Source organism: Cnephaeus nilssonii (genome assembly GCF_951640355.1).
Source record: "Cnephaeus nilssonii genome assembly, chromosome: 6".
In the NCBI taxonomy this organism is placed as follows: domain Eukaryota; kingdom Metazoa; phylum Chordata; class Mammalia; order Chiroptera; family Vespertilionidae; genus Cnephaeus; species Cnephaeus nilssonii.
Window position 1 is genome coordinate 64,974,721 of NC_137077.1, and position 16,740 is coordinate 64,991,460.

Consider the following 16,740-nt stretch of genomic DNA (forward strand, 5'->3'; position numbering starts at 1 on the left):
GTGCAGGCTGGACTGAGAGGACCCTTCCCCCCCCCCCCATGCACAAATTTCGTGCACCAGGCCTCTAGTAAGATTATAATAGAGCTGAAAAATTCCTATTGCCTAGTGATGGGATAATGTTATAGGGCAACTCATTGCTGACGTGTTTGTGGTGATGCTGGTGTAAACAAACCTACTGCCTGCCCACCATATAAAAGTATAGCGCATATAATTATGTACAGCATGTAATGCTTGATATGATGACAAATGACTATGCTCCTGGTTTATGTATGTACTATACTACACTTTTTACCATTCTTTTAGAGTGTATTCTTCCTACTTAGAAAAAAATGTTTTCTGTAAAATAGTATGCCATGTTACACAGGCAGCAGCCTCATACATCACTTGATTGCATCATTTTCTCTTGTGCTGGATCTAATCTCAGGTTGTTTTGTACAGTCACATGCTGTACAGGCTTGTGGTGTCAGAGCAATAGGCTCTGCCAGATAGCCTAGGTGTGTAGGAGGCTGTACCATCTGGTTTGTGCAAGTGCACACTATGATGTTCACATAACGAAGTCACCTAAAGACACATCTCTCGGTACATATCCCTGTTGCTAAGCAGTGAGTGAATATATTGAACTCCCTGCCCAGGAATGAAATTTTGGTTGATCCAAGGGAAAGGGTCTCATTTGTCTGTTGACAACAAAGACAGTAATAGTTGCACAACTGAAGCAATTACATGTGGATGGTTAGATTTTTTTGGCTCACTTAAAATTTTAAAAATGATGTAGTATCTGGGCTCTCTGCCCAAACCAAGTAGGGCAAATGTAGAAGGCTTTAGAAATTCTGAGTTCAATGTAATCCTTAAGTTAGTGAAAAAACACAAGATTGGCATTCCACTTTCAGAACATCTTTTTCCTCTTAGACAGACACACACACACACACACACACACACACACACACACACAGATGCTTTTTAAGTAACAGAATTTTATGTTAAAAAATATGGAAACTTGACAAGGACTAAAAGTGTACTTATCTCTGTAAGATCAAATACAATACATCCAAGTGAATGATAATTTATATTTGTTTTAAGAAATATTTTATACACACGTATTAAGTGTCTAAAATTATAACGATGATGCTAATAATAGCAATAAATATGTATTAATGTAATTTATTAGGGTGCTATGGTAACAAAAGGAGATATTGGTCATGTCTGACTTGAAAACAGTCGGGGGAAGTACATACCTAACATACATTGGGAAGAAGAGGAACCCAAATATTTTTGAGCAGCCCTACTGACACAGAATATGGGCAGTGGTTGAAGTTTTGGGGTGGCAATGTACTTTTTTCCCCTTTTGATATTATTTCATATCTTAGTCTTGAATAAATAACATTTACAGATCATCATCATCTTCATATAGTGAAGTACTACTATTTATAAGGCATTGTTATAAGTGGTCAACATAAATAAATCGTTTAATCCTCACAAGCCTAAAAGATAGGCATTGTAATTATCCCCATTCTTCCAATGAGGAAGTTTATGTACAGAGAATTTCCCCCACGCCTATAGGAGGCAATGCTTGCACAATTTTTCTCATGAAAGCAGCTTCTGATTGAACTTGGAAACATGCATTACTATAGGGTGAAGATAAAGGTTCAATATGAAGAAAGGAATTTGTTTCAGTCATATTCCCAATAGTTTTAAATACACAAAGATCTATTGCTGTCACCTCCCCGCCCCCGGAAGAAGCATTCATCCATTGTGAAAGCACATGTTGTGGCTGCTGAATCCTTTCCTTACCTTGGGAGTCCACTTTGGGGACATTTGGTGTCCCTTTTCTTTTCTTTTTTTTCTTTGCTGATTAAGGTATTACATATGTGTCCTTATCGCCCCATTCCCCCCCCCCCCCCGCCGCCCCCGGCCCCGACTCATACCTTCACCCCCTGTTGTCTGTGTCCATTAGTTAGGCTTATATGCATGCATACAAGGACTTTGGTTGATCTCTCCTCCTTACCCCCACCCTCCCCTACCTTCCCTCTGAGGTTTGATGGTCTGATCAATGCTTCTCTGTCTCTGGATCTGTTTTTGTTCATCAGTTTATGTCGTTCATTATATTCCACAAATGAGTGAGATCATGTGAAATTTATCTTTCTCTGACTGGCTTAGTTTGCTTAGCATAATGCTCTCCAGTTCCATCCATGCTGTTGCAAATGGTAAGAATTCCTTCTTTTTTGCCGCAGCGTAGTATTCCATTGTGTAGATGTACCACAGTTTTTTAATCCACTCATCTGCTGATGGGCACTTAGACTGTTTCCAAATCTTAGCTATTGTAAATTGTGCTGCTGTGAACATAGGGGTGCATATATCCTTTCTGATTCATGTTTCTAGTTTTTTGAGATATATTCCTAGAAGTGGGATTACTGGGTCAAATGGGAGTTCCATTTTTAGTTTTTTGAGGAAACTCCATACTGTTCTCCACAGTGGCTGCACCAGTCTGCATTCCCACCAGCAGTGCACGAGGGTTCCTTTTTCTCTGCATCCTTGCCAGCACTTGCTGTTTGTTGATTTGTTGATGATAGCCATTCTGACAGGTGTGAGATGGTACCTCATTGTCGTTTTGATTTGCATCTCTCAGATGATTAGTGACTTTGAGCATGTTTTCATATGTCTCTTGGCATTCCTTATGTCCTCTTTTGAAAAGTGTCTATTTAGGTGTGTTGCCCATTTTTTGATTGGGTTGTTTATCTTCCTTTTGTTAAGTTGTATGAGTTCCCTGTAAATGTTGGAGATTAAACTCTCATTGCAGATAACATTGGCAAATATGTTCTCCCACGCAATGGGCTTTCTTGTTGTTTTGTTGATGGTTTCTTTTGCTGTGCAGAAGCTTTTTATTTTGATGTAGTCCCATTTGTTTATTTTCTCTTTCCCTTTCCATTGCCCTAAGAGCTGTATCGGTGAAGATACTGCTTCAGCATATGTCTGAGATTTTGCTGCCTGTGGATTCCTCTAGTATTTATATGGTTTCCTGTCTTATGTTTAAGTCCTGTATCCATTTTGAGTTTATTTTTGTGTATGGTGTAAGTTGGTGGTCTAGTTTCATTTTTTTTTTTTTGCATGTATCTGTCCAATTTTCCGAACACCATTTATTGAAGAGACTATCTTGACTCCATGGTATGGTCTTGCCTCCTTTGTCAAATATTAATTGAGCTTAATGGCTTGGGTCGAATTCTGGGTTCTCTGTTCTATCCATTGATCTATATGTCTGTTCTTGTGCCAGTACCGGGCAGTTTTGAGAACAGTGGCTTTGTAATACAGCTTGACATCTGGTATTGAGATCCCTCCTACTTTGTTCTTCTTTCTCAGGATTGCTGCAACTATTTGGGGTCTTTTTTTATTCCAGGTGAATTTTTGGAGAGTTCGTTCTAGGACTGTGAAATATGTCATTGGTATTTTAATGGGGAGTGCATTGAATCTATAGATTGCTTTGGGTAGTATGGATGGTGTCCCTTTTCTGAGAGCAGTCCTCAGAAGAGACCATCTCACCTATGAGAGAAGTACTGATAATGAATTTGGACAGGAAGAGGTCATGGGTCATGAATCCATGGGTCAGGGATTCAACTTTCATTTTCAAGGTTTCTTGACCTTTGTGAGCAAATTCACTGCTGCAGCAACTAGCTCTTCTTCTGAAGGTTTTTGCTCTCTTCTCTGGGACAAAGAACGTCTGCTCAACTTCCTTCCTATGGGAGACACTGAAGAGACTCCTAAAGAAGAGCTACTCCAAGGAGCCTGGTCGTGCCCTTTTAGACACAACTATCAGCTTCTCTAGCTAAAAATGAAAGTTCTGTTTTACCAGGGTCCCTGATACACAGGAAAAGTTGTGAATCAAATTTATTTTTTTGTTAATCTAACAGTGACATTTGAAAAATAGTACCAATCTATGGCAGAGATATTACTTTTCAAGTGCACAAATATCACCGATCCCTTTATCAAATCACCCGAAATTCCAAAAGTCCCTAGGCCAGGGGAACCTCTGACTTACACCAACCTGTTCATTTTACAGCTGATGAAACAGAGGCCCAGGAGGACCCTGCTTGAGCTTTTGCAGTTAGTTACCATCAAGTTAGAATTGGAATCTGGGTCCCCTGTCTTGGATTTTTTTCCCATTCTGCCTCTATTTATTTGAGCAAGGTGTGTGCATATAGCTGGGTTCAACTCTAGAAGATGCAGAGTGTTCACTCTATGGTTCTAGAAAGCCCTTTCAGCCACCCCTCCCCCCAAGTTTGCCTAGAGCCATTGAGATGGGTGTGGTGTGGGATATTTTGGGGGGCCTGAGGAAAGGCACCTCTCTTCTGCTGCTGGTCCATGCTTTCTTTCTGTTCAGGGAACCATATAACACTGGGGTTTCTAAATCCAAATGAGGAAAAGGAGAGGCAAATATTCGTTTCAACCAGATGCTTCTGAAGCATTGAAGACCACTTAAAAATTAAGGAATAAAAGTTAAGAAAGAAATTCAAAGGTTAAAAAAAAACTTGGGAAAATGTTCAGCAAGATGAAGATTAATATCTAACAGGTTACCAAGCTCCTAGAACACATCCATGAGCTTCCTCGCTGAAAAGTAAAACTACTAGTAAAAGAAGTGAAGAAAAATCAGCATTTCTATGATATGCTGAACCCAAGCCATGGTTCTTCTTTTGAGCCTAAGTTGATTGTGTCCATGTCTTTCAGAAAGGTTACCCCCTTTCCCCCCATTTAATAAAAGGTTTGGGTAAGACTACTCAGGAAGTGGGAAGTGGGTGTTTTGAACGTTTACTCTGAGGAACCAACTACATATTGCTAGCAGTGACAAGAAAGCAACAGGGGTTACACTGGTGGAGTCAGATAGGACCTTGATTCAGCAACCTCAGTACTTGGGTTCTGGCTAGGAAAGAATTCAGAGCCAAGACTTAAACCATAAGAGAAACTTTCCTTAGAAAGTCACAGAGGTAGAAAAAGTGAGCCATAGAAGAAATGGGTTCAGGAAACAAGTTACAGAAAAAAAGAAGGGCCCTTGGAGCTTAGGAGAAGGAAAGAGGCAAGGAAAACACGCCTGGGGGAAAGAAGAGGGGAAGGGGAAGGGGAAAGGGAGAAAGAGCACACTGGGTCCATGGTCCTAAGGGCTTTTAGGGAGAGGATTTTAGGGGAAGTCCCAGGGAAGAATCTCTATAGAATATTGTTTATCAGCTTTCCAGGTGTATCCTTTCAGGATTATGGTCTCCACTGATTGGTCAGGGCAGGGGGTCATTGGTCAATGCAGCTGGTCCTGATGTCAGCCTCCGCTGTTTTTCTGGGCCTGGAGCTGAAACACAACTGAGGCCTAGATGGAGTTGATGTGGGTCAGAGCCTCGTTGTCCTGGGAGCTTAATGCTTAAGGGCTATTCTCCAGCCCCCTCGTTGGTTCCCCCTCTAAGGAGGGGATCTAACCTGCATGACTAGCAACATGCCAGGAAGGAAAGGTCAGTGGAGGGTCCACACAGCATGGCCAGAGATTTGCTAAGGGAGGAAAGGTCACTCCGGGGCGAGGCCCCAGTTTTCCCAGTTTTGTTTGTTGCTAGGCACCTGGGGCTTTCCAACCTGGTGACCTTCTGTACCCGGCCTATAGTCCTTGCTTTGCTCATGTTTGTCTAACTGCCTACCACAAATACAATGGACTAGATTTTATTCTATGGAACCAATAAAGATTTAAATAGACAGCAAAGTTAGATGTTAAAAAAAGCAAAGAGCCTATGGCAGGGAACTGGGGGGAGGGAGGAGAATCTATGGAATTCTACAGATTTATAGAGATTTAGTGAATACATTTTTTTTCCAATCTCACAAGGCAAAAAAGCATCTGGAATTCATACTTATTTGTTTTGGAGACCAGAACTCTAAGAAGAGCAAATTGCCCAAAGAAAATCGTTCGCTGTGTTAAAGGACTCAGTCATTGATTGGTTGGGTTCATTGACTTTTTCTTGGCCTGAGTCTGGTTCAATCAGGAAAGGAAGAGATATCCAAGATGCTGTATTGGAGCTCAGCCATCAGCCCAGTTGTACAAGTAGTGCAATACGCACATTCTACCACAACAGGAGACGCTTCGGTAAACCTCTCTTCTCCAGAAGTTTCTAATTTAGCTTATTGAGAGATCTTATTCACCAACTATGAAATATATCTTCAACTTTACAATGACAACCACTGGGAATGTATATTACATTTAAAGTGAATATTGCTGGGAGGCATTTGTAAAATGAGAGCCACTCCTGTATGACAACAGGAAAATTTATGGTTTTTCAATAACCAGCCTTTCAGAATTGAATAATTTTGCCTCAGAGAAGTGACAAATTGGAGGTGTTTTACAGGAGACTTAAAATTTGGTATTTCCAATCCTGCTTTTCAAAAGCCATTTTTGTAATTCTAAATCTGCAGGATGATCTCTCCTCACCTTCACCTTTTTATTACTGTTAAAAAAAATATTGTTATCAGATAGTAAATCCTAGCATTGGGTTCTAGTCTTCAGGAACCTGAAAACTCCTCCTGTGGAAGTGCGGCCACTCTGTAGTTCTATTTATAGAGTTTATAATGAGCCACGTTCCTGCAAATTCAGCAGGAACATGGAACAAAAGGTAGGGGAAGAAGACAGAGGGATGGAGAATTCTGGTTTTCCCTTCTCTTTATGCCTCATTTGCCTTGTAAATTCACAGCCTTCTGTGGAAGCCATCACAAGCAAAACTTATAGCAGGAGACATGTGCTTGAAAATTGTTGTTGCAATAGCTGGAATCCCAGCAGTCTGGAGCCCTTTTTAGATAGCACATATATTTACATCTAAAGGGAAATAGATATCCAGTTTTCTAGAAAATCCTCACATATCAAGATCATTTCTTCTTCATGGAAAGCATCATGTTGGGGCAGATGCTAAGGGTACTTGCCTTGTCTTTAAGGTTTTTTTAATTTCTTTATTGATTAAGGTATTACATATGTGTCATTATCCTCCCATCCCCCCACTCATGCACTCACCCCCCTGTTGTCTGTATCCATTGGTTAGGCTTATATGCATGCATACAAGTCCTTTGGTTGATCTCTCCCCCTTGCTCCCACCCTCCCCTACCTTTCCTCTGAGGTTTGACGGTCTGATCGTTTTGTCTCACTCCCATTGCTAATACAGTGAAGGGGATCAACATCTCACGTCCACTTCCAGTATCCCTCTACACCCATCCCCTGGGGTTCTCCCCTTTGAGTGTGTAAGAGGACACATTTTTTAGAGGGTATTTGACATTCTCTCATTTCTTCCTTCCCCTCAACCCCACCCCCCGCCCCACCTCTCTTCCTTCACCCTTCCACAAATATTTACTGAGCACCCGCAGTTGAGCCTGGGCTTGCCTTAGGTGGGATACAACAGCGAGCAAGATGCAGTCTTCCAGAAGCTCACAGTCAGGTGAACGACAAGTACAGCAGCCCGTGCACCTAGTGTGGGAAGCACTGATCAGGACAGAGGGATTTAGGAGTGATTGTCCCCAAGTAACGCCCACAGTCACTTTTGCTTTTTCTCCTGAAATGCCACACAGAAACTTGTTTTACATGGTGCCTCTTTTTTTCTGCCCATGAAAGCAGCATGTAATTTATGAACTTGTATCTCTTATTAAATGGGGTCAATGTCTTTGTGTTCTGTACAAAAACTTTTGAAAAATATAAAATTATGTTGTTTAATGCAAATGAAGGAATGCAATAAAAGTACAGAGTCTTGGAAATAATCTTCAAATTTTAAAAAATGCATGCTGCAAAATTTTTTGAATTCTTTTGTTAGGTTTATGTATTTAACCACCCATGAAATGATTGTTTTCACTATTCACTTTAAATAATATATTTTCCGTCATAGTCTTAACAACAGTCATCTGAATGGTTACCTTTTCAAAATTGCACGTGAAATGCCTTTTTGGCTCTGATGGATCCTAACCACTCCTCCAGCTTCCTTTTTCACTGTCAGCTTCTGGCTGCACACCAGGGATCGGATTCCTCTCCTCAGTTGGCCACAACTCAGTCTTACCTTAAGCTCAACTTATTCCCATGTGGATCACGTTATGCAGGAGATACAGAGGATTCAAATAATGTAGTGCTAGCCAGTCTTCTCAGTGGTTAGAGCACTGGCCCGTGGACTGAAGTGTCCCAGGTTTGATTCCAGTCAAGGGCACGTACCTCAGTTGCAGGCTCCATCCCCGACCCTGGTCGGGCATGGGCGGGAGACAACCAATCCAATGTGTCAACATCAATATTTCTCTATCTCTCCCCATCCCTTCTACTCTCTCTAAAAAAAAAGCAATGGAAAAATATCCTTGGATGAGGGTTAACAGCAACAAAAAAGAATGTTAACAGAGGTTCCCTCCTGTGGAGTTGTGGAGAAAGGACAAAAATACATAAACATTTAAATACTAATAGAGATAACATGCCCTTTGGTATAGTGACAGATATACCACTGATGGGTCACCACATAGAAGACTCAGTAACACATGCTATGGCGTTAGAAAGGAGGGAGCTATGAGCTTCAGTGAGCTAATCGGGGCTGGTGTCTTAGTCTGCTGGGACTGTCATGACCAAGCGACTTAAACAGCAGAAGTATAGTTTCTCAGTGCTGTGGGGGCTAGCAGTTAAGATCAAGGTGCTAACAGGCCTGGTTTCTCCTGGTGGCACCTCTCTTGGCTCACAGAGGGCCGCTTTTTCTCACGCCCTTGCAAAGTCTTTCCTCTGTGCACACCCTCTCTCTGGCCTGGTCTCCGTTTGGATTTGGTCTCACTCTCACAGTCTCATGTCAACTTAATTACATCTTTAAAGGCCCTACCAACAAATACAGTCACATTCTGAGGTACTAGCAGGGTTAGGATTTCACACATGAGAATTTTAGGTACACAGTTTAGCTCAAAGCAGACAACTTCTTGGAGAACAGTGAGAATCTACTGTAAGGGATATGATGGGTTGAAAGATGGGAGAGAGAAAGGGTGGGGGAACATTCCATTGACAGAGACAAACTGTATCGCACACTGGGTTTTCTTCTCATCTTGAACAGGCCTTAGAGACTGGTAAACTTGCCCTGACTGGTGTGGCTCAGTGGTTGGCTATTGTCCTGTGCACCAAAAGGTTGCCAGTTTGATTCCTAGTCAGGGCACGTGCCTGGGTTGTGGACTCAGTCCTGGGTAGGGGACAGCCAATCAAATTGATGTTTCCCTCTCTCCACCTTCCTCTCTTTCTAAAAGTCAATTTAAAATTTTTTTAAAAAGAAAAAGACTGACAGACTTTTTTCTTTTCAGAAGACAGAAGCACGTCACTCCTGGCAGGGGATGTGCTAACCAGCCCCGACTGGGGAAGTGACTGTAAGTTCAAATTTAAGTGACTTGATTCTTTGACTGGCGGGGCCAGGCAGAGGGACTACGGGCTGTGGTTACTAGAGTGAGGAACAGGGCAAAGGCTGCACCCTGCCACACACACCCAGACATTACGCTTGTGTAATGGCAGCCAGCCTAAGCATTCAGGGGAGCATTAGAAATGGTGGCTCATTACTAGGCAGGTGTGGTTGATCTCCATGGGTTTTAATAATTTATTTGAACTTCCTGCCATCTTCTATTTTTTATCACTATGTTTTCATTTGTTTTCTGTTTTCTCATTTTTTAAAAGCATTTTCAATAAATTTCAATTTATTAGGGCTTCCAGGATCCGGGAATTCTTTTGGATAGGATGAGGCTGTCTATTTAGTTTTCTTAAAATTTACTATAACAACAACAAAAACGCCTTTTTCCTTCCCTTCTCCTCCTCCTTTTTCTATCTGAACACAAGTGACACCCATTGATCCAGGAAACTCTTGCTTTGCATTCTGAAATGTGGACACTGGGCTGAAGTACAGTACTGCTTTCCTCTGCAGAAGAGTTTACCTTCTTTTCTCTATTTCTTCTCACCCCAGGGATTGATACAACCATCAGTTCTATTCAGATTATGGAAATCCAGCAAGTAATAGATCACCGGTATTGCAGTAGAAGCCTCCAGTGCGGGTGGGTAAGCCTCCCCATTACACCCCAGTTGTTTCTGGAATTTACTCCAGGCTCTGGGTGTTTTGAATAAAAGCTAAAGCCACATGGTAAAATCAATGTGTGCTTACATTGCTCCTTAAGTGAAAACACATTTGTTACACGGTGGAAGAGGGAATCATAAAACGGTTGGTATTAGCAAATGTCAATAAACCACGGCTCCAATGATCCCAGTCTCCTGGTTTTAATGGGTATGACCAAAGCAAAAAGCTTAGTGGCAGCCTTGTGGCCGACTCCCTGCGGGAACAAACCAGGGATGCAGAGGGGCCAGTTAATTTTATAGACAAGAAAGACATTGTTACCAATGGCTTCAATTTATGAGTGAGTTGAAGTTTGTATATTTAAATAACCAGGGATATCATTATTTTAATTGCTGGGGGAAAATATAGCTTATCTTAGCTTTTTCAGCTAGGAGGGGGAAAAATCCAGGTCCTGAAAAGGTATCGGCAGCATCTACCTCTAGTGCATGCTGTATGTCTGTGTGGCGCTAATGCTGGGTCAGAAGCATGGAGAGCAAGTGGCCTCAGCAAGCACCATACACAAGTTATAGCATTAAGAATCTAAAACCACTGGCTATTTTTCCCATCTGCCCGGCCACAATGGCTCAGTGGTTGAACGCTGACCTATGAACCAGGAGGTCACGGTTTGATTCCCAGTCAGGGCACATGCAGCCAATCAATGATTCTCTCTCATCATAGATGTGTCTATCTCTCTCGTCCTTCCTCTCTGAAATCAATAAAAACCTACTGAAAAAACAAAACAAAACAAACAAACAAACAAAAAACAACAACACACAACCTATTGGAAAAAAAAAAGAATGGGAGTTCTTTTTTTTTTTCTTTGATGAATATTTACCAGGTGCCTGCCAGCTTGAAAGCAAGGCTCTATATTTTTAAACTAGAGTCACAAATCCTTTGAATTCTCAGCCTTATTCCTTTTCAACCTGATATAACTTAGGCTGCAAGTTGATGGTCCCGAGTTTTAAAAATAAACTACATGGTGCTTTATGCCTTGTTTATGACCTCTGCATGTTCATCTCATTGAGTCCTCAGGACATCCCTGAAGGTTGGTGTTACTTATTTGCATTTTGTTGTTAAGGAACCCAAGGTTCAGTAAACTTGAAAAAGCCAGAGACAGACATTAATGAATGTGGTAGGGTGACATAATGAAGAAGAGTAAGACAATTCAGGTTTAAATTCTAGAACTTTGACAAGATCTTTATTCTCCCTACATATCCTTTTCTCATCCACTGAGTAGGGTTGCTGAGAAGTATACACATCTTGGGAGTCATGGGGTAGGGAATGAATTCCGTTCATCTAAGCTTCATCCAGTCGAACAAAACTCTCCTGATTCCATTGCAAATCTATGTCCTTCATTTTTGCATTCTCATTTTTAACAACTTATTTTAGTGGTCAGTATAGAGAATCTAAAACCACTGGCTATTTTTCCCATTTACCGGGTTTTAAATAGTTTCTATATATAATTTAAAAGATGGTCAGGTCATAAGAACTTAGGTCTGATATGCCTTTTTTTCTGGAGTTTTCATTTCAATATGAAATCAAAGGAGCTCCCTCTTTACCCCCAGTTTCTCTCTTACAGGGGAGGGGGTAGGACACTGTATAAGCATTTCTGTCTTGCAATTATCTCCATTACTAAGTGGTAATTAGGACTATAATAATTTTAGTTGGTTCAAGTTCTGAAAGTGCATAATATTTCCTGCTAATGTTTCCTAAAAGGGAGTGATTTACGGTAGAAAAGCTGGTGTTTATTATGTCCAATCCTCCTTCCAGAGGGGTTGTTAGTTTGAGGTCTTTGCCTCATTTGTTTTCTGAAATCTGTATCTCTTAGGGGAACTGAAGTCATTTCTGTGTGCTTAGCTTTGTGCATTTGGCCTGGGATTTGACTTTCCATCACTTTGTGTGTTCTAACAAGCTACACATTTTGTGGTACATTTTATATATTAAGACCTGAAAGAAATCCCTTTGCAACTTGACAGGTATGTATCTGAAAAACATTAAACTATACCATGTTAAATTTGGTTTTATATATTTACTATAGAATGTTTTACTTTACATAGTATATAATGAGCAGCAAAAAGCCCTTTGCATCATTTCCTGCATATTTTGATTTGTGGTTTGATTTTTTTTTTATAATTAGGTCTGGAAATTACAATTACAATATTCCTGTTAATAAGCACACACCCACAAATGTCAAATTCTCTCTGGAAATCAAGTAAGTGTGTAACTGTAAAAACCAGTTCTATTTTTATTATTATTTGAGTAGCCAGCCTGAATTTACAATTTGATCAGTAAGTCAGGAGGTAGAAACTTATCAGTCCCTGTTGACCAATGACAGTTGGGTTGAGAGGTGGACCAGTTTGGGAAAGGGGTTTTCAAAATGAAGGCCAAGATCTTCCAAGCTCCCTCCCTCCACGGGGCTGGAAAGGCTCTAACCTGTACACTCACACCTGCAAAATGGAAGTGACCTTGGGTTTGATGCTCGCTCACAAGCTGCAGACTGCCCCTGACTGTGCCCCTCTGAATCGGGGTGGAAACAAGAGCAATAGCAGGGCCCTGGATGGGGGGACTGCACATTTTTGCGAGCTCCTGGTAGCAGTGCTAATGCAGACACCACCTCCTTTCCCCAGAGGAGTTAAAAAAGGAGTCAGAGTTTGGAATCGGGCAGACCAAGGCTCAAATTTGTTTCTGTCACTTACTACTTCTGTAATCTTGGAGGAGCCACTTATCCTCTCTGAGCTACTGTTTACTCATCTATAAAATGAGTTTGACATTATACCATAACAAGGAGAACTGCTGTGGGAATCACTGTTAATAATAGTGAGATTAATTACTACCATTTGCCGAGCACAGACTATAAACTAGACACTCTACGCTTTAGTATCGGGTCATATAATCCTCACAATCACCCTCCAAGGTTGGTATTATTTTTCTAGTTTCTGTTTTTCAGATGGGAACACAGGTTTTGAGAGGTCAGAAAACCCAACACGAAGCTCAGAGCTCCTAAGAGCTGGAGCGGGGCTTTCAAACTCAGCCCATTTTTTAAACCATGCTTTCCCGCCTTCCCAATGAGATGAGATATGTAAGAATATTGCCCCTCCCTGGCACATCGTCGGCACTCAATACATGGTAGCTTTTATTATGACTACCTTTCCTCCAAAATCACAAAACTATTCTGATCAATTTTAATTAATTATGGTACTTTAAGACTTTTTACTCACTTCACTCAGAAAGTACGCAATGAGCTACCTCTTACCACAGAGATAGATGGTTTTCATTTTGTATCCCTTGACTTTAGTTTCTCCTTTTCTCCTTCCTCTGCATTTCCTCTCTTCTCCCCTTCCTTTGCTCTCTCTTTCCCTTTCTCCCCTCTCTCCCCCTGCTTCCCCAGTTCTGTTGTTCCTCCTCCATCATCCACCCCCCCAGTCTGTCTCTTCCTCTGCTTCACTCAGGCTTCATATGCCTCCTCTCTCATCAACCTGCTTCTACAATGAGCTAATACTCTCACCCCAACCACTTGCCTTGGAAAGGTCTGTTTCAAGCAGCTAATATTTCATGGCCCAGAACCCACGATAAGTCAAGGCAGAGCAAAAGCTAAATGTACTATTCTTAGGAGTTAAATGCACTCCTATTCTCCGGCACTCCCCGAGTAACCCGATACGGCGTTTCCTCCTTCATTCCTAGCTTCATGGAGGGCAATGAGCTTAAATGGTATATCTCCTGAAGTGGCAGCAGGTCCATCTTGAGCCACTAACGTGGCCATTTTTCTAATATGGGTGATTTTAAAATAACCCAGATACTCAACTGAGATTATAGGTTGTCTGTGCAAAAAGATTGTTTCCCAACACAGATGAATCTCATCGTCTTTGTGATGATGAATGGGCCAGCCTCCAGGGAAGAACCATTCTTCCACTCTGACAGGTTTAAAGGCTGTTCATTTCCAGTGGGTCTCACCCCCACACCCCTACCTGTGTTCGTTAGCCTTGCTGCTTCAAACAAAATCTACCCAGATCAGGCTTTTGCAGACTCTGAAATTCTGGAAACTTCAGATAGTTGCAAGTTAGTTTCAGTGAAAAGGGAAGGAATGTAGCTCAAAATTATTTTAAAATCTATGGAGAGAAGAAATTCTAATGTCGGTGTAATTTTTAAATCGGGGGATTAGGTTTCAGAGACTGTCAAATACTATTTCAGTAGTTGTCTGAGTCCGTTTGGGCTGCTTTGACAAAAATGCCATAGACTGGGTGGCCTAAACAATAAACATTTGTTTTTCTCTGTCCTGAAGGTTGGGCAGTCCAACGTCAAGGCACCGGCAGATTCGGTGTGTAGTGAGGGTCTGCTGCCTGGCTATTAATGGTCATCTCACTGTGTCTTCACATGGCAGGAGGCATGAGAGTGTTCTCTGGGGTCTTTTTTATAAAGGCACTAATTTCACTCCCCCCTCTGACCTAATCACCAAAGGCTCTACCTCCTGACACCATCACACTGGAGGTTAGGATGTCAATACCTGGACTTGGGAGAACACAAACAATTCGGTCCAAAGCAGTAGTCACCTGAGATTGAGTTTCCTTCTGTAATAATGAGACGTGAGCCAGCACACTGGCATCAGTGAGCTCTGGGTAATAAAATGCTTATTTTGAACTTTGAATGGATTTCCACATTATGTTCCCATTATGTTTCTCCTTCTCCTTCTCCTTCTTCTTATTCTTTTTTTCTTAGGAGTAATCTGCTCTGTATTGTTCCAATTTTAGACGAGGGGCTGCCGAAGCGAGCACTGCTCCCTCCTCTTATTAAAGTGTCGCCTGGAAGGAGATGATAACTGCTTTTCCATTTGCCCTTTATTTCCTTTGTCTTTTGAAGCACAACTGAGCCGCTGATAGTGTTCCAGTGCAAATTCACCCTCGGAAATATATGTTTCCAGAGGAAAGGGAAAACCAAAGGGATGCAGAACCAGGGAGAAGCCTCCCAGGAGACGACACAGGTAATGTTTCCTGGCTCCTCGGCGGCACGCCCCTGTTCCAGGAGACGTGTGTGTGGGACTGTGGTGAGCCCCTGCTCCCAACTAAGAGAGCGATGCCTTGAGCCGCATGCCAGGGCCCCCCCTTGCTGGCTGACCCTGGTTCCCGGGCTTTGCTCAGCCTCCTCCATGCGTCCTCCGGAAGCTGCCGCTCTGACAATCCTTATAGAAAGCTGTTGTCACAGACACCTCTCCTGCAGTGGGCAAGGAAGTGCTTTCTCAGCCTATCCTCTCCCCAATTAAGTGTCAAATGCGGTTATGAAGTGGCTCTCTTTCGTTCATTATTTAGGGATACCAGCACATCTGGAGCCTCCCGGTAGCTCCGTTCTTTGATAGCGCCTACCATTTCCGTGTGGCTGCCCCGGTAAGCTACTCTTTAATTTAAGGTTTCTTTTCAGTGAGAGAAAAAAAGAATTAACTACAGTCAATTCTTACATTTAATCATTCTCTTTTTTTTTCTCCTGTTCTGACAGGATTTAGCCGACTGTTCAACGGATCCTTATTTTGCTGGGATATTCTTTACAGATTACTTCTTTTACTTCCATCGACACTGTGCCTAATTTATTCAAGTTTGGTTGGGGACTTCACCAAGGAAAAATACTCAGAAATACGGTTAACAGAAACTTAGATCCTTATGTCCAACTTCTTCCATCTTTTTGTCGAACACCCACATTTCTTGCCAAAGGACTTGATCAGGCTTTGGTTTTGAGACATCAATGAGGAGTATAAAGTGTTTGCTGAAACTTGAGATAATGTGGTGCTTGATTTTGCCATGACTACAAAGAAAACAGCACTCTTGGACTTACTGCTTCTGCTATTAAGGAAGCTCTGAGGTCAAAAGAGGCAGGTCTAGCTCTATTTTGTCTGAATGTATTTCAAAGCTTTGGAGAAAAACAAAAAGACCCATTAAGCCATGTCAACTTAGACCCACTAAACGTAGACTTGTGAGAATGTGTGCTATGGAGTGTGCTGGCAGGAGGGGTGGGTGATGTCTATTGCTGAGCTCATATTTAGGCAAACCATTGCTATGTGTTTGCTCGTGTGTGTGTGTGTGTGTGTACTACATACACTGCACTACAGAGAGTGGCTTGCTAATGAAATGAATTTAAGAGAAATAATTGCACATCCACTTTGTAATGTTTGATGGACACTAAACTTTCTGTGCGGTAGGATATTCCCTCCTGTAAAGAGGGAAGCACCAGCTGTGACAAGTTTTTAAAGTCTCCTTAGATCAATGGTCGGCAAACCGCGGCTTGCGAGCCACATGCGGCTCCTTTGGCCCCTTGAGTGTGGCTCTTCCACAAAATACCACGTGCGGGCGCGCACGTACAGTGCGATTGAAACTTCGTGGCCCATGCGCAGAAGTCGGTTTTCGGCCTGGGCGAGTCTATTTTGAAGAAGTGGTTCTAACGCCGAGCCACACTCAAGGGGCCAAAGAGCCGCATGTGGCTCGTGAGCCGCGGTTTGCCGACCACTGCCTTAGATGATCTAGGCCCAGGTATTTGCATTTGATCTAATTGTCATTGCCATTTTTCCTCTACTTATGAGGGGTTCCCTTAAAGGGCATCAAGACGATCTCAGTTCTTTATAGCGAAATTAGCTTTGGAAATGTCTACCTGGCTTATGGGTAGATTTGTATGC

At 42.0% G+C, this 16,740-nt stretch overlaps 1 protein-coding gene across 1 annotated transcript in view; it reads left to right on the plus strand.

Moving 5' to 3' along the window:
• The window catches only part of MYRFL (myelin regulatory factor like), a 111,626-nt gene extending 95,864 nt beyond the window's left edge, over nt 1-15,762 (plus strand). The window contains exons 20-25 of the mRNA XM_079775239.1: nt 9,298-9,360; nt 9,945-10,032; nt 12,226-12,300; nt 14,943-15,063; nt 15,389-15,463; nt 15,573-15,762. Coding sequence (XP_079631365.1) covers nt 9,298-9,360; nt 9,945-10,032; nt 12,226-12,300; nt 14,943-15,063; nt 15,389-15,463; nt 15,573-15,659 — 509 coding nt within the window. The 3' untranslated portion in view covers nt 15,660-15,762. The remainder of the gene's footprint in view (nt 1-9,297; nt 9,361-9,944; nt 10,033-12,225; nt 12,301-14,942; nt 15,064-15,388; nt 15,464-15,572) is intronic.
• Nucleotides 15,763-16,740: the final 978 nt, after the last annotated feature.